We start from the raw sequence: 17,232 nt of genomic DNA, 5'->3' as shown, positions 1-17,232 counted from the left end.
TCTATAAATATTAATTCATCAGCTGCTGTGTCGTGCTATGGTGGCAGCCATGCAGCCTATGACTAATTAATTACTGTTGCTAAAATATTAAATAACTATTCAATCTGCAATCTGAAGATGCCCAAGCCTTAGATCTCTGCTGTTTTCATTCATTAGGGAGGACAATATTCCTGGGCATCTTGGCTTCTGATCTTGAACTATAAATATTAAGAGCAGGAACAACTTTCTTGGAGATACCCAAGAGAGTTATTTAGAGCTTGAAATCCGAGCATTTTTAAATTCTGGTGGGTGGTTGCTATTTGGTTTGGAGATTTTAAGCAAAGGCTATGAGGGGGCTTCTTTGCAGCCAAAAGAGGGCAGCTGGAGTTGGAGAGTCTGCCAGACCTGGGATCGAATCCGAGCCTTGATGCTGGCTGGCTTTATGACATTGAGCAAAGCATTTTACGGAGCCTGGCTTCCCAGCTGAAGCTGAGAACAACACTGCCTCTCAGACGATTGTATTCTTCTTCTTCTTCTTTAAAGATTTATTTATTTGAAAGTCAGAGTTACACAGAGAGAGGAGAGGCAGAGAGAGGTCTTCCATCGCTGATTCACTCTCCAACTGACCGCAATGGCCAAAGCTGCACCGATCCAAAGCCAGGAGCCAGGAGCTTCCTCCCAGTCTCCCACATGGTGCAGGGGCCCAAGGACCTGGGCCATCTTCTACTGCTTCCCCAGGCCACAGAGAGAGCTGGGTCAGAAGTGGAGCAGCCGGGACTCGATTCAGTGCCCATATGGGATGCCGGCACTGCAAGCCGGGGCTTTACCCGTTATGCCACAGTGCCAGCCCCTTGTCTTCTTTTTTAAAAATATTATTTTTAAAAAACATCTATTTATTTAGCCGGCGCCGCGGCTCACTAGGCTAATCCTCCGCCTAGCGGCGCCGGCACACCGGGTTCTAGTCCTGGTCAGGGCGCTGGATTCTGTCCCGGTTGCCCCTCTTCCAGGCTAGCTCTCTGCTGTGGCCAGGGAGTGCAGTGGAGGATGGCCCAGGTGCTTGGGCCCTGCACCCCATGGGAGACCAGGAAAAGCACCTGGCTCCTGGCTCCTGCCATCGGATCAGCGCGGTGCACCAGCCGCAGCGCGCCGGCCGCGGTGGCCATTGGAGGGTGAACCAACGGCAAAGGAAGACCTTTCTCTCTGTCTCTCTCTCACTGTCCACTCTGCCTGTCAAAAAATAAAAAAAAAATAAAAACATTTATTTATTTATGAGGTAGAGTTACAGAAAGTGAGAGGGAATGACAGAGAGAAAAGTTTTCCACCAGCTGGTTCACTCTCCAAAGGGCTGCAGTGGCCGGAGCTGAGCTGATCCGAAGCCAGGAGCTTCTTCCCGGTTTCCCACGCGGGTGCAGGGACCCAAGGACTTGGGCCATCTTCTACTGCTTTCCCAGGCCTTAGCTGGATTGGAAGAGGAACAGCCGGGACTAGAACCGGTGCCCATATGGGATGCTGGCACTGCAGAATTAACTTACTGTGCCACAGCACTGGCCCCTCCACTTGTCTTCTTAAAAAAGATTTATTTTGTGTTAGCCGTTGCAGTGCCATAGTAGGCTAAGCCTCTGCCTGTGGCACCACTATCCCATATGGGCGCCTGTTCGTGTTCCAGCTGCTCCTCTTCCTATCCAGCTCCCTGCTAATGGCCTGGGAAAGCAGTAGAAGATGGCCCAAGTGCTTGGGCCCTGCACCCACCTGGGAGATGGGGAGGAAGCTCCTGGCTCCTGGCTTTGGATAGGCTCAGCTCCAGCCGCTGCAGCCATTTGGGGAGTGAACCAGTGGATGGAAGAACTGTCTCTCTGGCTCTCCCTCTCTGTCTGTAACTCTACCTCTCAAATACATTTTAAAAATCTTAAGATTTATTATTTTATTTGAAAGGCACAGTTTCAGAGGCAGGAGGAAGGAGAGGGGGAGGGGCAGTGCGGGGGCGGAGGAGGGAGAGAGAGAGGGAGAGGGAGAGGGAGAGGGAGAGAGAGGTCTTCTATCCACTGATTCACTCCCCAGGTTGAAGCCAGGAGCCTTGAATTCCATCCAGGTCTCCCACGCGGGTGCAGGGGCCCAAGCACTTGGGCCATCCTCTGCTGCTTTCCCAGGCCAGTAGTAGGGGCTGGACAGAAGTGGTGCAGCCAGGACTTAAACCGCCCATGTGGGATGCCGGCGCTGCAGGCTGCATTTGAACACCATCACCTATTTTTTTTAAAGGCTTATTTATTTGGGCCGGCGCCGCGGCTCACTAGGCTAATCCTCCGCCTTGCGGCGCTGGCACACTGGGTTCTAGTCCCGGTTGGGGCGCCGGATTCTGTCCCGGTTGCCCCTCTTCCAGGCCAGCTCTCTGCTGTGGCCAGGGAGGGCAGTGGAGGATGGCCCAAGTGTTTGGGCCCTGCACCTGCATGGGAGACCAGGAGAAGCACCTGGTTCCTGCCTTCGGATCAGCGCGGTGCACCGGCCACGGGGGCCATTGGAGGGTGAACCAACGGCAAAGGAAGACCTTTCTCTCTCTCACTGTCCACTCTGCCTGTCAAAAAAAAAAAAAAAAAAAAAAAAAAAAAAAAAAAGGCTTATCTATTTGTTTGAGAGGCAGAATGACAGAGAAAGAGAGAAATGGAGTCTCCCACGCACTGGTCCCTCAGTAGCCATGCTGGGTCAGGCCGAAGCCAGGAGCCTGGGACTCCGACTGGGTCTCCGCGCTGGGGGCAGGCACCTGAGCCATCACCTCTGCCTCCCAGGGAATCGGCAGGAAGCTGGGGTCGGAGCAGGAGCCGGAAATAGCACCCAGGCCCCAGGACGCGGCTGTCTTAACCGCCTTTCCACCGATCCGCCAACGGCCTGGCGCTCGCCTCCATATTTCTCCAAGGCAGGGCTGCAGGTGGCCTTCCTCACCAGGTGTGGGGCGCACACTCTTGAGTGACGGGGCGGTGCGAGCACGACCCTACGCGCCCCGCGCGACGCGTGCACATCTAGGTAGCGAGGGGAGACGGGCAGGGCGGGGCCCGCCTCCGGGCCACCTCGAACGGCGAGACAGGGCCGAGCGAGGTCAGCGGGAGGGCAAGATGGAGTGCCTGCGCCGCCCGGGTCCCGCAGCCGGGTCTCCGGGTAGGCGGGGCCGGGCGGCGGGCGGGGCCTGTATTGTCCGCGGCGCGGAGCATGCCGGGAGCCCCGCCCCCAACATGGCGTCTCACTGACAGTTGGCTGCCGGGAGGCAGAGGCGGATCCTGCTCCTCAGGGCGGCGGCGGCGGCTAGCAGCAGCAGCAGCGGCGGCGGGGCCGGGGTCTCCCGGGCCGGGGGTGGGGATGGCGGCTCGGACCGCCTAGGGCGGAGCTGCACGGGCGCGGCGGCGAGCGGGGCGGCCGCTGCCATGGGTTGGTGAGCGCGGCGGCTGCGGCTGTCGTCTCCCCGGGCCGGGCATCTGCTCCTCAGTGTCCACCCCTCAGCCGGGGCCATGGGTTCGTCGGCGGCCGCGGCCGCCGCGGCCGCGGACTCGGCGCAGTGGCTCTCGGTGAAGGAGGAGACCATCTTCCTGCACGACGGGCTCATCCGGGTCACCGACCTGGCCGAGCTGCCCAGCGAGATCCTCGGGGCCCCGGAGGCCGCCGATACCGACCTGGAGGTGAGCGAGGCTGCGCCTGGCCCCTGCCCCGCACCCCGGCGGCGGGCCCGCTCCTCTCCGCCGCAGCCCACCGCGGAGCCCTCACCTCAGGGCCGCGCGGCAGGTGCGTGCGGGCACGCGGGGGCAGGTGCGGGCCGCGGCCGCAGGTCTGCAGCCCGCGCCGGCTCCCCGCCTCCCTCGGCGGGGCCAGGCGCCCGCCGGGGATTTCGTTTGCGGTTTCGTGTTGGACGTTCCGACACCAGCATTTCATTAGAGCATCGTTCGGCCAGGCCGTCGCTCCCGGGAGGGGCGCCGCCGGCTGCCGGGCCTCGCTCCCCTCCCCCACGGGCCCCCAGGCTGCCATCCAGGGCACACCCAGGTTGCCTAGCTTGGGGGACCCTTTATTTTCCCCGCGGGCTGCACACCCTGCGCCCCCGCCCCAGCCCCAGCCCCAGCTTAGACTGTGGCAGCTGCCGGTCGGCCGTGGGCAACCGGCAACTTGTCCGTGTCGCGCCTCGGATTGACAGGGGGCCTTTGTCAGGGAAGCGGGCGGTGTGGACCGCCGTGGGGAGGATGCTCCAGGGGCCTTCGGTGTGCATCCCGCGTCGGACCACGGGCGCTTTAGGCCGCAGGGCCTTGCTGTGTTCCCCCGGGGGTCTCGGAGAAGGGCCGGGCTTCGGAGCCGTGGCAGGTGCAGACGCGAATCTCAGCAGTGGTGCTGCCGGGTTTGGAGGCAGAAAGGAACCAGATTGGCTGGGCGGATGGGAACTTTGCGGCGACTTGGCCGGGGTCCGCGTCCGCCGGCGGCGTGGATGTGTCCCGGCTGGTGGGTGCTGCAGCCGCCCCTCCCCGCTCTGTGGGGTGACATTTGGATGTGTAGGTGGCACGGGGCGTCGTGAAATTCTCCATGTCGCGAGGAGAGCTGTCGAGGTGGGGCGCGGGGAAGATGGCCTGCCCTTGGGCTATCAACGGGATGCAAGGAATCTTTTGTGTTTTGCGGTTTGGCGTGCACTCTGGCTTCCAGCACAAGGAGCATTTATATTTATAGAAATGGGCTAGAACCCGTTACTGCGCGTTTCTGGACACGGATCGCGTGGGACTAGACATTTGGACGTGCTTGAGATGCGAATGCGTCCCACTGTATTTTTGTGTCTGGATTTGGGGTGGCTTCAGCACTTCCCGTTGTGGACTGTTGAACGGACTGATTTTACAATCTGGCCACCGAAAACCGGAAGATATAAGTTGCTAGGAAATTCCTAACGTGGATGCTAGTTTTATCACGCCACATCTGGGCCTGTGCTATAAAAAGCAAGGTGTGTCTGAGTTTCATCTGCCTGGAAACTGAACGGTGTGATGCCATGATGGTGGAATCTCTTGACTTAATTGGTTCTGAGGTGTGGGAAAGGTGGGAAGTGGATGCTCTTTGTTCCTTGGAGACTAAGTTCATGGAACCAACTATGTTTTTTTCTGTATGTAATTTATTTTTAGGATTAGAAAGGGTAGGGTTAGTTAAGATACCTGAGCTTGTTAAATGAATTGAGTAAATTTCCACGAAGAATGATTTCAAAAGAAATCTCTGACCTGGTAGAATTAAAATTTTTTCCTTTTTAAAATGGTTAGTCTAGGTGGGGGCTGGCACCGTGGCTCACTTGGCTAATCCTCCACCTGTGGCCCCGGCATCCCATATGGGCGCCGGGTTCTAGTCCCAGCTGCTCCTCTTCCAGTCCAGCTCTCTGCTGTGGCCCAGGAAGGCTGTGGAGGATGGCCCAAGTGCTTGGGCCCTGCACCCGCATGGGAGACCAGGAGGAAGCACCTGGCTCTTGGCTTTGGATCAGCGCAGCGCCGGCCGTAGCAGCCATTTGGGGGGTGAACCAACAGAAGGAAGACCTTTCTCTCTGTCTCTCTCTCTCACTGTCTAACTCTACCTGTCAAATAAGTAAAAAAAATAAAATAAATAAATAAAAAATAAATTAAAAAAAGGTTAGTCTGACCTCCAATTATGTGTGTATGACTGACAGTTGTAAAGGACTTTTTTCATTTTATCCCACCTATTATGCAGACTACATAGTATCAGAAGAAAGAGATAGCGAAGAAGGTTTTTGTAGCTATTGGATTTGTGTTTTTGTGAGTGTATTCGCTTGTAATTAACCATATTGACCAAATATATCCTGACACAGTGTCAGGCATTATCTTACTAAATTCTCAAAAGCCTTTAGGAGCTAAAGCTTGCTGTTGATATAACAACAGCAAATGCTGTACCCACTGAACAGATGAGGCCAACAGAGTCAGAGTGGGTGTGCAGCTCGCTCAACATCACATGGCTCTGCTGTCTGGATGTCGGCCCCGTTCTGTTCCTCTCAGACACACCAACTGCTAATCAGTACTTCCTGCCGCCATTCATGTGTGATAGTTATTCATTTGAAAGAGTTACAGAGAAAGGTAGAGACAGAAAGAGAGAGAGAGAGAGAGAGGTCTTCCACCCACTGGTTCATTCCCCAAATGGCTGCAATGGCTGAAACTGGGTCAATCCAAAGCCAGGAGCCAGGCACTTCTTCCAGGTCTCCCCTGCTAGTGCAGGGGCCCAAGCACTTGGGCCATCTTCCACTGCTTTCTCAGGCCATAGCAGGGAGCTGGATCAGAAGAGGAGCAGCTGGGGCTCGAACCGGCGCCCCCATGGGATGCCAGCACTGGAGGCTGGGGCCTTAAACTGCTGCGCCACAGCACTAGCCCCACATCTGTGATACTTATATTTGTAATTATCTAAAATTTCATAGCTAGCTACAGATGGAGTAATAAACAGATACCATTATTTCCTTTTTAATAACTGCTGCTTTCTCATATTCGAGGAAGATTAGAGGTTTATCAGTTTTTCCGAAGTTAACTTGGAAATGCTGCTACTCCTGTGGATCACTCGCTTCCTAGCCTCTCTCCACTTTGCCAACACTGGGGTGAATAGGCCGGCACCACGGCTCACTAGGCTAATCCTCCGCCTTGCGGCGCCGGCACACCAGGTTCTAGTCCCTGTCGGGGTGCCGGATTCTGTCCCGGTTGCCGCTCTTCCAGGCCAGCTCTCTGCTGTGGCCAGGGAGTGCAGTGGAGGATGGCCCACGTGCTTGGGCCCTGCACCCGCATGGGAGACCAGGAAAAGCACCTGGCTCCTGCCATCGGATCAGCGCGGTGCGCCAGCCGCGGCGGCCATTGGAGGGTGAACCAACGGCAAAGGAAGACCTTTCTCTCTGGCTCTCTCTCTCTGTCCACTCTGCCTGTCAAAAAAATAAATGAATAAAAAATAAAATAAAAATACTGGGGTGAATAAAGGCCATTTTCCACAGGGGTTTATAATTATGTGGAGTCCTTTAGTTAAAGATTTTGGGTTATGAAGGATGAGACTCAAACTCGGTGTACTCGCATGTGACTGGCATCATTCAAGAAGGGACTTAGAATTTCGCAGTGAGAAATGCAAAATTGTTCTCTAGAAAGCAGCTCTGCTCAGGGGAGCTTCTGACTGGGTCCTGGAGTGTAGCTGGTGAGGGCAGGGCTTTCCTGCCCTTGAATCCCAGCGCTCTTTGCACGCTGTAGGGGCTGTGCGGGGCTAAACGTCAGCCTGAAGGAAACCTCTCCGGAGGGCTAGTTCACATGACTTAGTGTGTTCACTTAGCAGGAGCACAGCATCAGAATTAAAATTTTTCTGCCAAGTGAATTTTTGTTGTTGTTATTTTACAGATAGAGTTAGACAGTGAGAGAGAGAGAGACAGAGAGAAAGGTCTTCCTTTCGTTGGTTCACCCCCCAAATGGCCGCCACGGCTGGCGCTGTACTGATCCAAAGCCAGGAGCCAGGTGCTTCCTCCTGGTCTCCCATGCGGGTGCAGGGCCCAAGCACTTGGGCCATCCTCCACTGCCTTCCTGGGCCACAGCAGAGAGCTGGACTGGAAGAGGAGCAACCGGGACTAGAACCCAGCGCCCACATGGGATATCGGCGCGTTAGGCAGAGGATTAACCAAGTGAGCCACAGCTCTGGCCCCTGCCAAGTGCATGTTAAACTGTTTCTTTATATCAATAAGGGACTAGCGTTGTGGCATAGCTTGAGCCCCTGCACCCGTGTGGAGACCCGGAAGAAGCTTCTGGCTTCAGCCTGGCCCAGCTCTGGCTGTTGTAGCCATTGAGGAGTGAACCAGCAAATGGAAGACTCTCTCTCTGTCTGTAACTCTGCCTTTCAAATAAATTAAAATAATGTACAGTCAACAAACTTGTTCAAATATTTGTAGAATTCAGAAGTGGGCTGATCCCACTGTCCTGAGTGCTGGGGATATAGCAGTGAGTAAATAAAATCCTATCCTCAAAAAAGCTTGTGTTTTAGGGACTGGCATCATGGCACTGCCTGTGTTAATGACTTCCTAATTTAGAGCACTGGTTCAAGTCCCAGCTGCTCTGCTTCCGATCCAGCCCCCTGCTAATGTGCCTGAGAAAGCAGTGGAGGATGGCCCAAGCGCCTGGGCCCCTGCCACACAGTTGGGAGAGCTGGATCAAGTGCCAGGCTCCTTTCTTGAGCTTGACCAAGCCCTGGCTATTGTAGTCATTGGGGAGTAAGCCAGTGGATCTGGTTCCTAACCAGAGATCTTTCTTTCTCTTTTACTCTCTCTCTCTCTCTCTGTCACTACCTTCAAATAAATAATTTTTTTTGAAAAAGCTTCTATCTTAGTGGGGTGATATAGATAATCCTAACTAACCAAGTATGCAATATGACATACATGTAGTCCATATCTGTGAGATTTGGCTCTGGGATCCGACACAGATACCTGAATGCAGTGTCCCTCATATAAAATGATATAGTATTTGTGTATAACCTACACACATCCCCCAGTGTACTTGGAATGAACTCTGCAATAGTTATAAAACATAATACTAGCTCAGTCCTATGGAAATAGTTGTGCAGCCATATTGTGTAGGGAATAATGTAAATGTGCAGTGCAGACACAGGCACCAGGGGCCTCACTCCATCAGGCACAGAGACCCGAGGCAGAGCATGCGGAGACAGTGAGGATCTGTGAAGAGCAGGAGGCTGCGCAGGGGGTGCCTGCACACCACTGCATTCCTGTGGATTCAGCAGTCTTTGGCATGTGGCAGATTCAAGTTTTGTTCTTTAGAACTTTCTGGATTTTTTTCCCCCAAATATTTTCAGTCCATGATTGGTTGAATCCATAGATGTGAAACCAACAGGTTACAGAGAGGCATCATATTTATAGATTTTTTAAAAATGATTTATTTATTTATTTGAAAGCCAGAGGTGCAGACAGAGGGAGAGAGATTGAGAGGTCTTCCCTCACTGATTCACTCCCCAAGCTGCTGCAATGGCCAGAGCTGGGCTGGGCTGATTGGAAACCAGGAGCCAGGAGCCAGGAACTTCTTCTGTCTCCCATGTGGGTGCAAGGGCCCAAGCACTTTGGCCATCTTCCGCTGGCTTTCTAGGCCATTACAGAGCTGGGTTGGAAGAGGAGCAGCTGGGACACGAACTGGTGCCCATGTGGGATGCTGGCACCATAGGCGGAGGCTTAATCTACTACACTATAGTGCTGTCCCCTATGGATAATGACAGAAAAGCTAATTGATTTGTCCAAGGTGACTAAGATACTTTTCTTTTTTAACAAGAGGTACTCTTTTTAAAAAAATTTTTTTAAAAAGATTTATTTACTTGAAAGAGTTACACACAAAGAGAAGGAGAAGCAGAGAGAGAGAGAAAGGTCTTCCATCTGCTGGTTCACTCCCCAGTTGGCCGCAATGGCTGGAGCTGTGCCAATCCTGAAGCCAGGAGCTAGGAGTTTCTTCCAGGTCTCCCACGTGGGTGCAGGGACCCAAGGATTTGGACCATCTCCTACTGCTTTCCCAGACTACAACAGAGAGCTGGATTGGAAGCAGAGCAGCCGGGACTCGAACCGGTGCACATAAGGCATGCTGATGCTGCAGGCCAGGGCTTAACCTATGCCACAGTGCCAACCCAAGATACTTCTTACTTCACAATTTATGCTACTTTTATTTTTAAAACATTTTTACTTATTTTCATTTTATTTGAAAGGCAGAAAGAGAGAGGCAGAGCTTCCATGTGCTGGGTCACCCCCCAAATACCCACAAACAGCCAAGGTTAGGCCAGAACAAAGCTAGGATCTGGGGCTCCTTCTGCATCTCTCACATGGGTGGGCAAGGATCCAAGTGTTGGAACCAACATCTGCTGCCTCTCAGGATGTGCCTTATAGAAAGCTGGATTGGAAATGAAGGAGGGGGAACTTGAAACAGACATTCCAGTATGGGATGCAGGCATCCGACCAGTGCCTTAACCACTGCACCCAACGCCCACCCCTCACTTCCGTTGTTTATAAGGACCCCTCTTTCTTGGTGCACACACACCATACAGATTTGAGAACATTCGTTCTTTGATGAGTGCCAGCAACTGGAAACAATCCAAATGTCCATCAACAGGTGAATGAGTAAGCAAGTGTGGTATATCCACACAATGGAATACTACTGAGCAATAAAAATTAATGGACTGTTGACACTCACAACATGGATTTAGACTCAGTGGAAGAAGTCAGACGAACAGGAGTACATACTGTAAAATTCCATTTATGTGAAATTCTAGAAAATGCAGACTCCTTTGTTGTGGCTGCCTGGAGATGGAGGGGACATGAGTAACTTCTAGGATGGTACATAGTTTTGTATGGGGTTTGTGGTGATGATGTCACATATATATGTCAAAACTCATCAAGTTGTATCCTTTAAATATGTAGTTTGTTTCATGCCAGTTAGACTTAAGGAAATAACTAAACCTGCACAAGCCCAGAGTCTCTCACTGCTATTTTTTAGGAAATGAAAAACAAGCTCAGCAAGGTTTTTCATTTGTTTGTTTTGCCTCCTAAGGGAAGGAGCATTTGGGTTTGGACCTGATCAACTCAAATTGTCTGAGGCTTTGAATACTTATGATACACTCATGTGAAACCTATTTATTTATTTAAATTCAAGAAGCAGAGAGACAGACTAACTCATCTGCTGGTTCATTTTCATTTCCACCAGGACTGGGCCAGGTGAAAGCCATAGCTGTGAACTCACTCCAGGTCTCCCATACAGGTGGCAGGGATCCGACTACCTGCCGCCTTCCAGGCCCTGTGTTTAAAAAAGGCAGTGGGGGTGGAGGGGCAGTGCTGTGGCTTAGCAGGTAAAGCCACCGCCTGCAGTGCTGGCATCCCATTGGGTGCCAGTCCAAGTCCCGGCTGCTCCACTTCCAATCCAGCTCTCTGCTGTGGCCTAGGAAAGCTGTGGAGGATGACCCAAGTCCTTGGGTCGCTGCACCCTTGTGGGAGACCTAGAGGAGGCTCCTGGCTCCTGGTTTCACATCTGCTCAGCCAGTTGGGGAGTGAACCAGCGGATGGAGACCTCTCTCTTTCTCTCTTCTGCCTCTCCTTCTCTGTGTAACTCTGACTTTCAAATAAATAAATAAAATAAATATTACATTAAAAAATAAAAGGGCAATTAGGAGCTGGGTCTGGAAATCAGACCCAAGTACTCTGACATGGGACATGGGGGTCTTAGCCAGTGTCTTAACTATTAGACCGAATGCCTTCAGGTGAAATTTTTGAGATAATACCTAGATTTATGTTGATCTGCTCTGCTAGGAGCATTTGTCCTCTGGAAAGTGTTGGTATACTCTTAGAAAATTCCAAATTCTAGAGTTAATGAATAAATGAATACACAGTGCTTGTTCACCAATGACATTCATTATCATGCAATTTATGAGCGCTAGAATCATGACCTTGGTGCAGTGTGCTGTGAGCTTGGGCAAAAGGCTCAACAAGCTTGTCTGTAAAATGAGAATGAAATATCTGAAGATCGTGGAGGCAGTGTTGCCTAGAGGTCTGGTTTAAAGACTCAGACTGGGATTGAAATTCTAGCTGTGTCCACTGGAACTCTGTGACCTTGGGCAAATTCCATACCTTCTTCTGGTACAACTTTGTCATCATTGTCTCGACCTCTACCACTACCATGGCAACAATGTCAGCATATTGTGTGCCAGTTTCTCTGCTAAACACTTCACACCTAGGATCTTATTTAATCCTCACAAAAACCTTATGAGGGTGGCACTTTATTTTACAAATAAGGAAACTGGCACAGTCTGTTAAGTGATTGACAAAGGTCACCCAGTTAGTGGCAAAGTTGAGGCTGAAGTAGAGCTGATTCCAGCCCAGGGCTCCTGCTGTTACACTGTTGTGTTAGATTTTCCTCATCTGTGAGAGTGGGATAGTAATAGTTAAGGCAAGACTTAAGGAAAGGTAAGTAGGATTATGTATTTCAAATGTGTTAACTTTCTTTATAAGGTGCTATGTTGCTGGAAAGTTATTTTGTGCTCATTGTATGTGAATGCAAAGCTGGCCCATCAAGATAATTTTTTTCTGTAGTAGCAGAGTTTTTTTTATTTTTATTTTTTAAAACTTTTTTTTGTGATTCCTCTGAAATTTTCTTTCTTCCTAATTGTTTGCCATGTGGCTAGGCAGATGATATAATAGATGCTCTTCATTTCAGTTTTCTTATAATTGTATGCCTAGGGACTTTCTAGATAAATCGGCTTTGATGCTTATCTGCCTTCTTGGCTTCCATATTGACTGTCACAAAATACCACCTGTTGGCTAGCTCTACTAGAGCTGCTCTTTTCTAGGTCTTAAGGTACCTGTGGTGATAGTTGTGAAAGGATTGTCAGTTCCTGAAAGTGCCCCATGCTTTTCCCTCCCTCCCCATCGTTCCTTCTTGGTTTACACAGTGGTTTGGAGTTAACACAAGGAGTGTAGTCTGCATTGCAAGATGTTCAGTCAAGGGTTGTAGATAAATGTAAAAACCAGCAGGTGATCAGCTATGGGACAAACGCGTAGTTATTTCTGAAGTCATGGTGGTTGCAGAAATTATGTCTTTAAAAAAAAAAACAAAACTTATTTAGGCTGGCGCCGCGGCTCACAAGGCTAATCCTCTGCCTGCGGCGCCAGCACCCCAGGTTCTAGTCCCGGTCGGGGTGCCGGATTCTGTCCTGGTTGCTCCTCTTCCAGTCCAGCTCTCTGCCGTGGCCCGGGAGTGCAGTGGAGGATGGCCCAAGTGCTTGGGTCCCTGCACCCGCATGGGAGACCAGGAGGAAGCACCCGGCTCCTGGCTTTGGATCGGCACAGTGTGCCAGCCGTAGCACCCCTTTGGGGGTTGAACCGATGGAAGGAAGACCTTTCTCTCTGACTCTCTCTCACTGTCTAACTCTGCCTGTAAAAAAAAAAAAAAAAAAAAAAAAAAAGACTTATTTTATTTATTTGAAAGAGTTATAGAGAAAGAGAGGGAGAAACAGAGAGATTGTCCATCTCACTCCCAAAATGGCCACAGAGGTGGGTTGGGTTAGGTCAAAGCCAGGAGTCAGAAACTCCATCCAGATCTCCTCTGTGGATGACAGAGGCCCAAGGACTTGGGTCATCTTCCACTGCCTTCCCAGGTGCAATAGTAGGGAGCTGGATGGAAAGCAGAGCAACCTAGACTCAAGCCAGCACTTCTGTGAGGTGCTAGCCTCACAGGCAGCCGTTGAACCATGTACTACAGTGTTGGCTTTGGTCTTTCTCTGATCTGCTGAGATAGCTGAGATGAGGTGGATTTCATTCTATTGTTATGTAAAACCATTTTTTAGTATTGAAAAAAGTATAATGTGCATGTTGGAGAAAACATGTAAATATGTCAGAGAGACAGTATAAGAGATTATGAATACTCTGGGGCTGGCGCCGCGGCTCAGTAGGCTAATCCTCCGCCTTGCGGCGCCGGCACACGGGGTTCTAGTCCCGGTCGGGGCGCTGGATTCTGTCCCAGTTGCCCCTCTTCCAGGCCAGCTCTCTGCTGTGGCCAGGGAGTGCAGTGGAGGATGGCCCAAGTCCTTGGGCCCTGCACCCCATGGGAGACCAGGAGAAGCACCTGGCTCCTGCCTTTGGATAGGCGCACGCCTATAGGCGCCGGCCACAGCGGCCATTGAAGGGTGAACCAACGGCAAAAGAAGACCTTTCTCTCTCTCTCTCTCTCTCTCTCACTGTCTAACTCTGCCTGTCCAAAAAAAAAAAAAAAAAAAAAAACAAAACTCTGGGACTGTACCATGTACTATCCAGAAAAAATTAATATTGTACAGTTCCTTTATATATATATACACACACGTATACACACACAGAAGGTGATAGACATGGTTGTTTTTGTTTGTTTTAAATATTTATTTATTTTTTAAATATTTGTTTATTTACTTGAAAGAGTTACACAGAGAGAGAAGGAAAGGCAGAGAGAGAGAGGTCTTCCATCCGCTAGTTCACTCCCTACTTAGCTGCAGGGCCGGAGCTGCGCTGATCCGAAGCCAGGAGGCAGGAGCTGCTTCCAGGTCTCCCACGGGGGTACAGGGGCCCCCTTGGGCCATCCTCTACTGCTTTCCCAGGCCACATCAGAGAGCTGGATCGGAAGTAGAACAGTCGGGACATAAACCGGCGCCCATATGGGATGCCGGCAGTGCAGGCAGTGGCCTTACCCGCTACACCACAGCACCGGCCCCCTATACAAGTGTTTTTATAAAGGAAATATTCGGTATTTTATATATAGATATAAATGTGTATATATGTATATATACACACATATATAAATAAAGCTGAGATTTATGACATGTAATTTTATAATCCTTTAATTGCTTATTAGGATGTTTTGTTGAATTTAAAATGTTAGTTAAATAGATGCATAGTAATTTATGGATTACTATAATTGTCTTGTATATACCCACTATTTTGATGATACTCTGCTCTTCTAACTATTTATTTATTTGAAAGGCAGACTTATAGACAGAGTGAGGGAGAAACAGAGAAAGCATTCACTGGTTCACTCCTCAAATGGCTGCAACAGCCAAGACCAGGCCAGAAGTCTTGGAAGTCCATCTAGGTCTCATGTGGGTGGCAGGGACCCAAGCATTTGGGTCATCTTCCACTGCTTTTCCAGGTGCATTAGCAGGAAGCTGGATTGGAAGCAGAGCAGCCAGGACTCAAACCTGTACTCATATGGGATGCCATCCTTACAGGTAGCAGCTTAATCCGCTGAGCCATGCCATTGGCCCCAGATAATCTGCTATTCTAAAGGTAATTCCAGGATGTAGGAAGCTAAATGGTTCTAAGTGTTTAGAATGACCTGTTTGATTCGAAGTTTGGTAAATTATGAATATGTATTTATGATTAAAGTTTGTTTTGTTGTGGCATAGCAGGTAAAGCTGCCACCTGCAACACCAGCATCCCACATGGGCACAGATTCAAGTCCTGGCTGCTCCACTTCTGATCCAGCTCCCTGCTAATGGCCTGGAAAAGCAGTAGAAGATGGACCAAGTGCTTGGGCCCCTGCACACACATGAGAGACTCCAAAAAAGCTCCTGGTTCCTGGGTTCACTCTGGCCTAGTCCTGGCTGTTGTGGCCATTTGGGAGTGAACCAGTGAATGGAAGAGAGATCTCTCTCCCTCCCTCCCTCCCCCTCCCCTCCCTCTCCCTTTCCTTCTCCCTCTCCCTCTCTCTAACTCTGCCTTTCACATAAATAAATCTTTTTAAAAAAGTATGTTTATGCAAGCTTTTACTTTTGAAAGTTTATCACTTACAGAGATTTAGCTAGTGGCATATGATCCATCTCCCCAAGGTGTTGAATGTTTGTGTGGAGTTTTGAGTGTAGAAAGTCCTGTTAGGCAGGCACACTTGTAGAATGAAGAATGTTCCATTATGGGCCCTTTGGGATGGATGCTTTTGAATCCCTAGTGTTTCTACTGAAACCTTCAGTTGGCTGAATTGCTAAATCAGAGCACAATGTGTAGCAATTTTAGATTAACAATAAAGAGATGCATAATTTGCAAACTATTTTATGTAAATTGTAGGTTTTGCTAGTGCTAGTAACTATGGATGCATCATTCAAGTAGTGGTTTTATACCAACAAAAATATTAGTATTCAGCTGGTATTTATAAAGAATCTTTTCTGTGTTTACTCTGTTTGCTTTGTGCTCTGTAGTTTGCATTACTGATTTCAAATGAACAAAATTTAATAAAATAGATGTAACTATTTATGGAGTAGAGTAGAAAACCTGAACCTTCTATCTCTGTTGATACATTTGCTTTTCTTACTGAGGAAATGAAATAATTAACAATGTTAAAGGAGAATCTGTGTCAACATACTTGGGTTAAGACAGTGGTACAGGGCAGGCATTTGGCTTGGTGGCTAAGATATTGCTTGGATTTGGGACACTCACATTCCATATCAGAATGCCTGGATTTGAGTCCTGGCTACTGATTACAGCTTCCTGCTAATGTGCACCCTGGGAGGTAGCAGGTGATAGGCTCCCTATTAGGATTGAATTCCTAGCTCCCAATTGTCCTGGCACAGCACTGGCATACAGGGGAGTGAGCCAGTGGTTGAGTGAAATCTCTTTCTCTCTCTGTCTCCCTCTCCCTCCATCTTTCTCCCTTCTAAATAAGTTTTAAAAAGCCAGCCATCCAAACAAAGCATCACCTGCTCTCCAGCAACAACAAAAAACCCAAACCTTTTTTTTTTTTTTTAAGATTTATTTATTTGTTTGAAAGCCAAGAGTTACAGAGAGAAAAGGAGAGAAAAAGAGACAGAGATTGTCCAACCACTAACTAGTTCACTCCCCAGACAACCACAGCTGCTGGGGCTAGAGGCTGAAATCAGGAGCCAGGAGCTGCATCTGAGTCTCCCACGTGGGTGGCAGGGTCCCAAGACTTGAGCCATCTTCCACTGCTTTTCTCAGGGTATTAGCAGGGAACTGGATTGGAAGTGAAGCAGCAGGGACATGAACTGATGTCCATATGGGATGCCGACGTTGCAGGTTGTGGCTTTACCTGCTATGCCAAAACTCTGGCTCTCTTTATTTTGCATACTAATTCTTTTCTAAACATACAGTTCTGGTATAGCTGTGAAACACTGGTTTACCTAATTCAGAAAGGATCAAAATATGTGGAAAGGTAAAAATACATCAGGGGAACTTTGGAGGAAGTTTTGTTGTTGTTGTTTGGATTAGCTTACAATAAAGAAAAGTTTCCTTTTTTGGAGGTATTGTGAACTTGAATAGAATTCAGGGGTCCATGGGATCCATGAATAGAATTCACAGGGTATGTGAACTTGACTGGGGAAAAACATATCTTCATTTTCACAAACTTCAGCTGAAATTCAGCATTTCCTCCAATTATGAACATAGTCAATAAACCCCAGTGATATCAGCAGGACATGTGACTTCATAACCAATAGAAATCATAGATCTTTTCATATCTTATAATTATTGAACATATCTTGAAATATTATTTATGCTTACCATCACTTAGGAACTATGATAATTATTAGATCTTGTTATTCAGTACTAATAAAGGAAGCTCCTATTTTATCACACATTTTGTTTGTTTGAAAGAGCCACAGAGAGAGGTAGAGACAGAAAGAGAGAGGTCTTTCATCTGCTGGTTCACCTCCCAGACGGCTGCAATGTCCAGAGCCAAGCCGATCAGGAGCCAGGAGCCTCCTCCAGGTCCCCTACAAGGGTGCGGGGGC

At 49.3% G+C, this 17,232-nt stretch overlaps 1 protein-coding gene across 8 annotated transcripts in view; it reads left to right on the top strand.

Annotated features, from left to right (window-relative positions):
• Window positions 1–3,195: 3,195 nt before the first annotated feature.
• Window positions 3,196–17,232, top strand: part of HECTD4 (HECT domain E3 ubiquitin protein ligase 4) — a 200,810-nt gene continuing 186,773 nt past the window's right edge. For all 8 annotated transcript variants that reach the window (XR_016227112.1, XM_070066217.2, XM_070066215.2 and 5 more), the window contains exon 1: window positions 3,196–3,641. Coding sequence is in view for 7 of the 8 variants with exons in the window: in XM_070066217.2 (XP_069922318.2) it covers window positions 3,474–3,641 (168 nt within the window). In the remaining variant the exon portion in view is untranslated. The remainder of the gene's footprint in view (window positions 3,642–17,232) is intronic.

Source organism: Oryctolagus cuniculus, chromosome 21, assembly GCF_051225735.1.
Source record: "Oryctolagus cuniculus isolate XC-2025 breed Fujian yellow rabbit chromosome 21, ASM5122573v1, whole genome shotgun sequence".
Lineage (NCBI taxonomy): Eukaryota > Metazoa > Chordata > Mammalia > Lagomorpha > Leporidae > Oryctolagus > Oryctolagus cuniculus.
The sequence above is the reverse complement of the archived record's forward strand: the minus strand, read 5'-3'. Positions and strand labels throughout refer to the sequence as shown.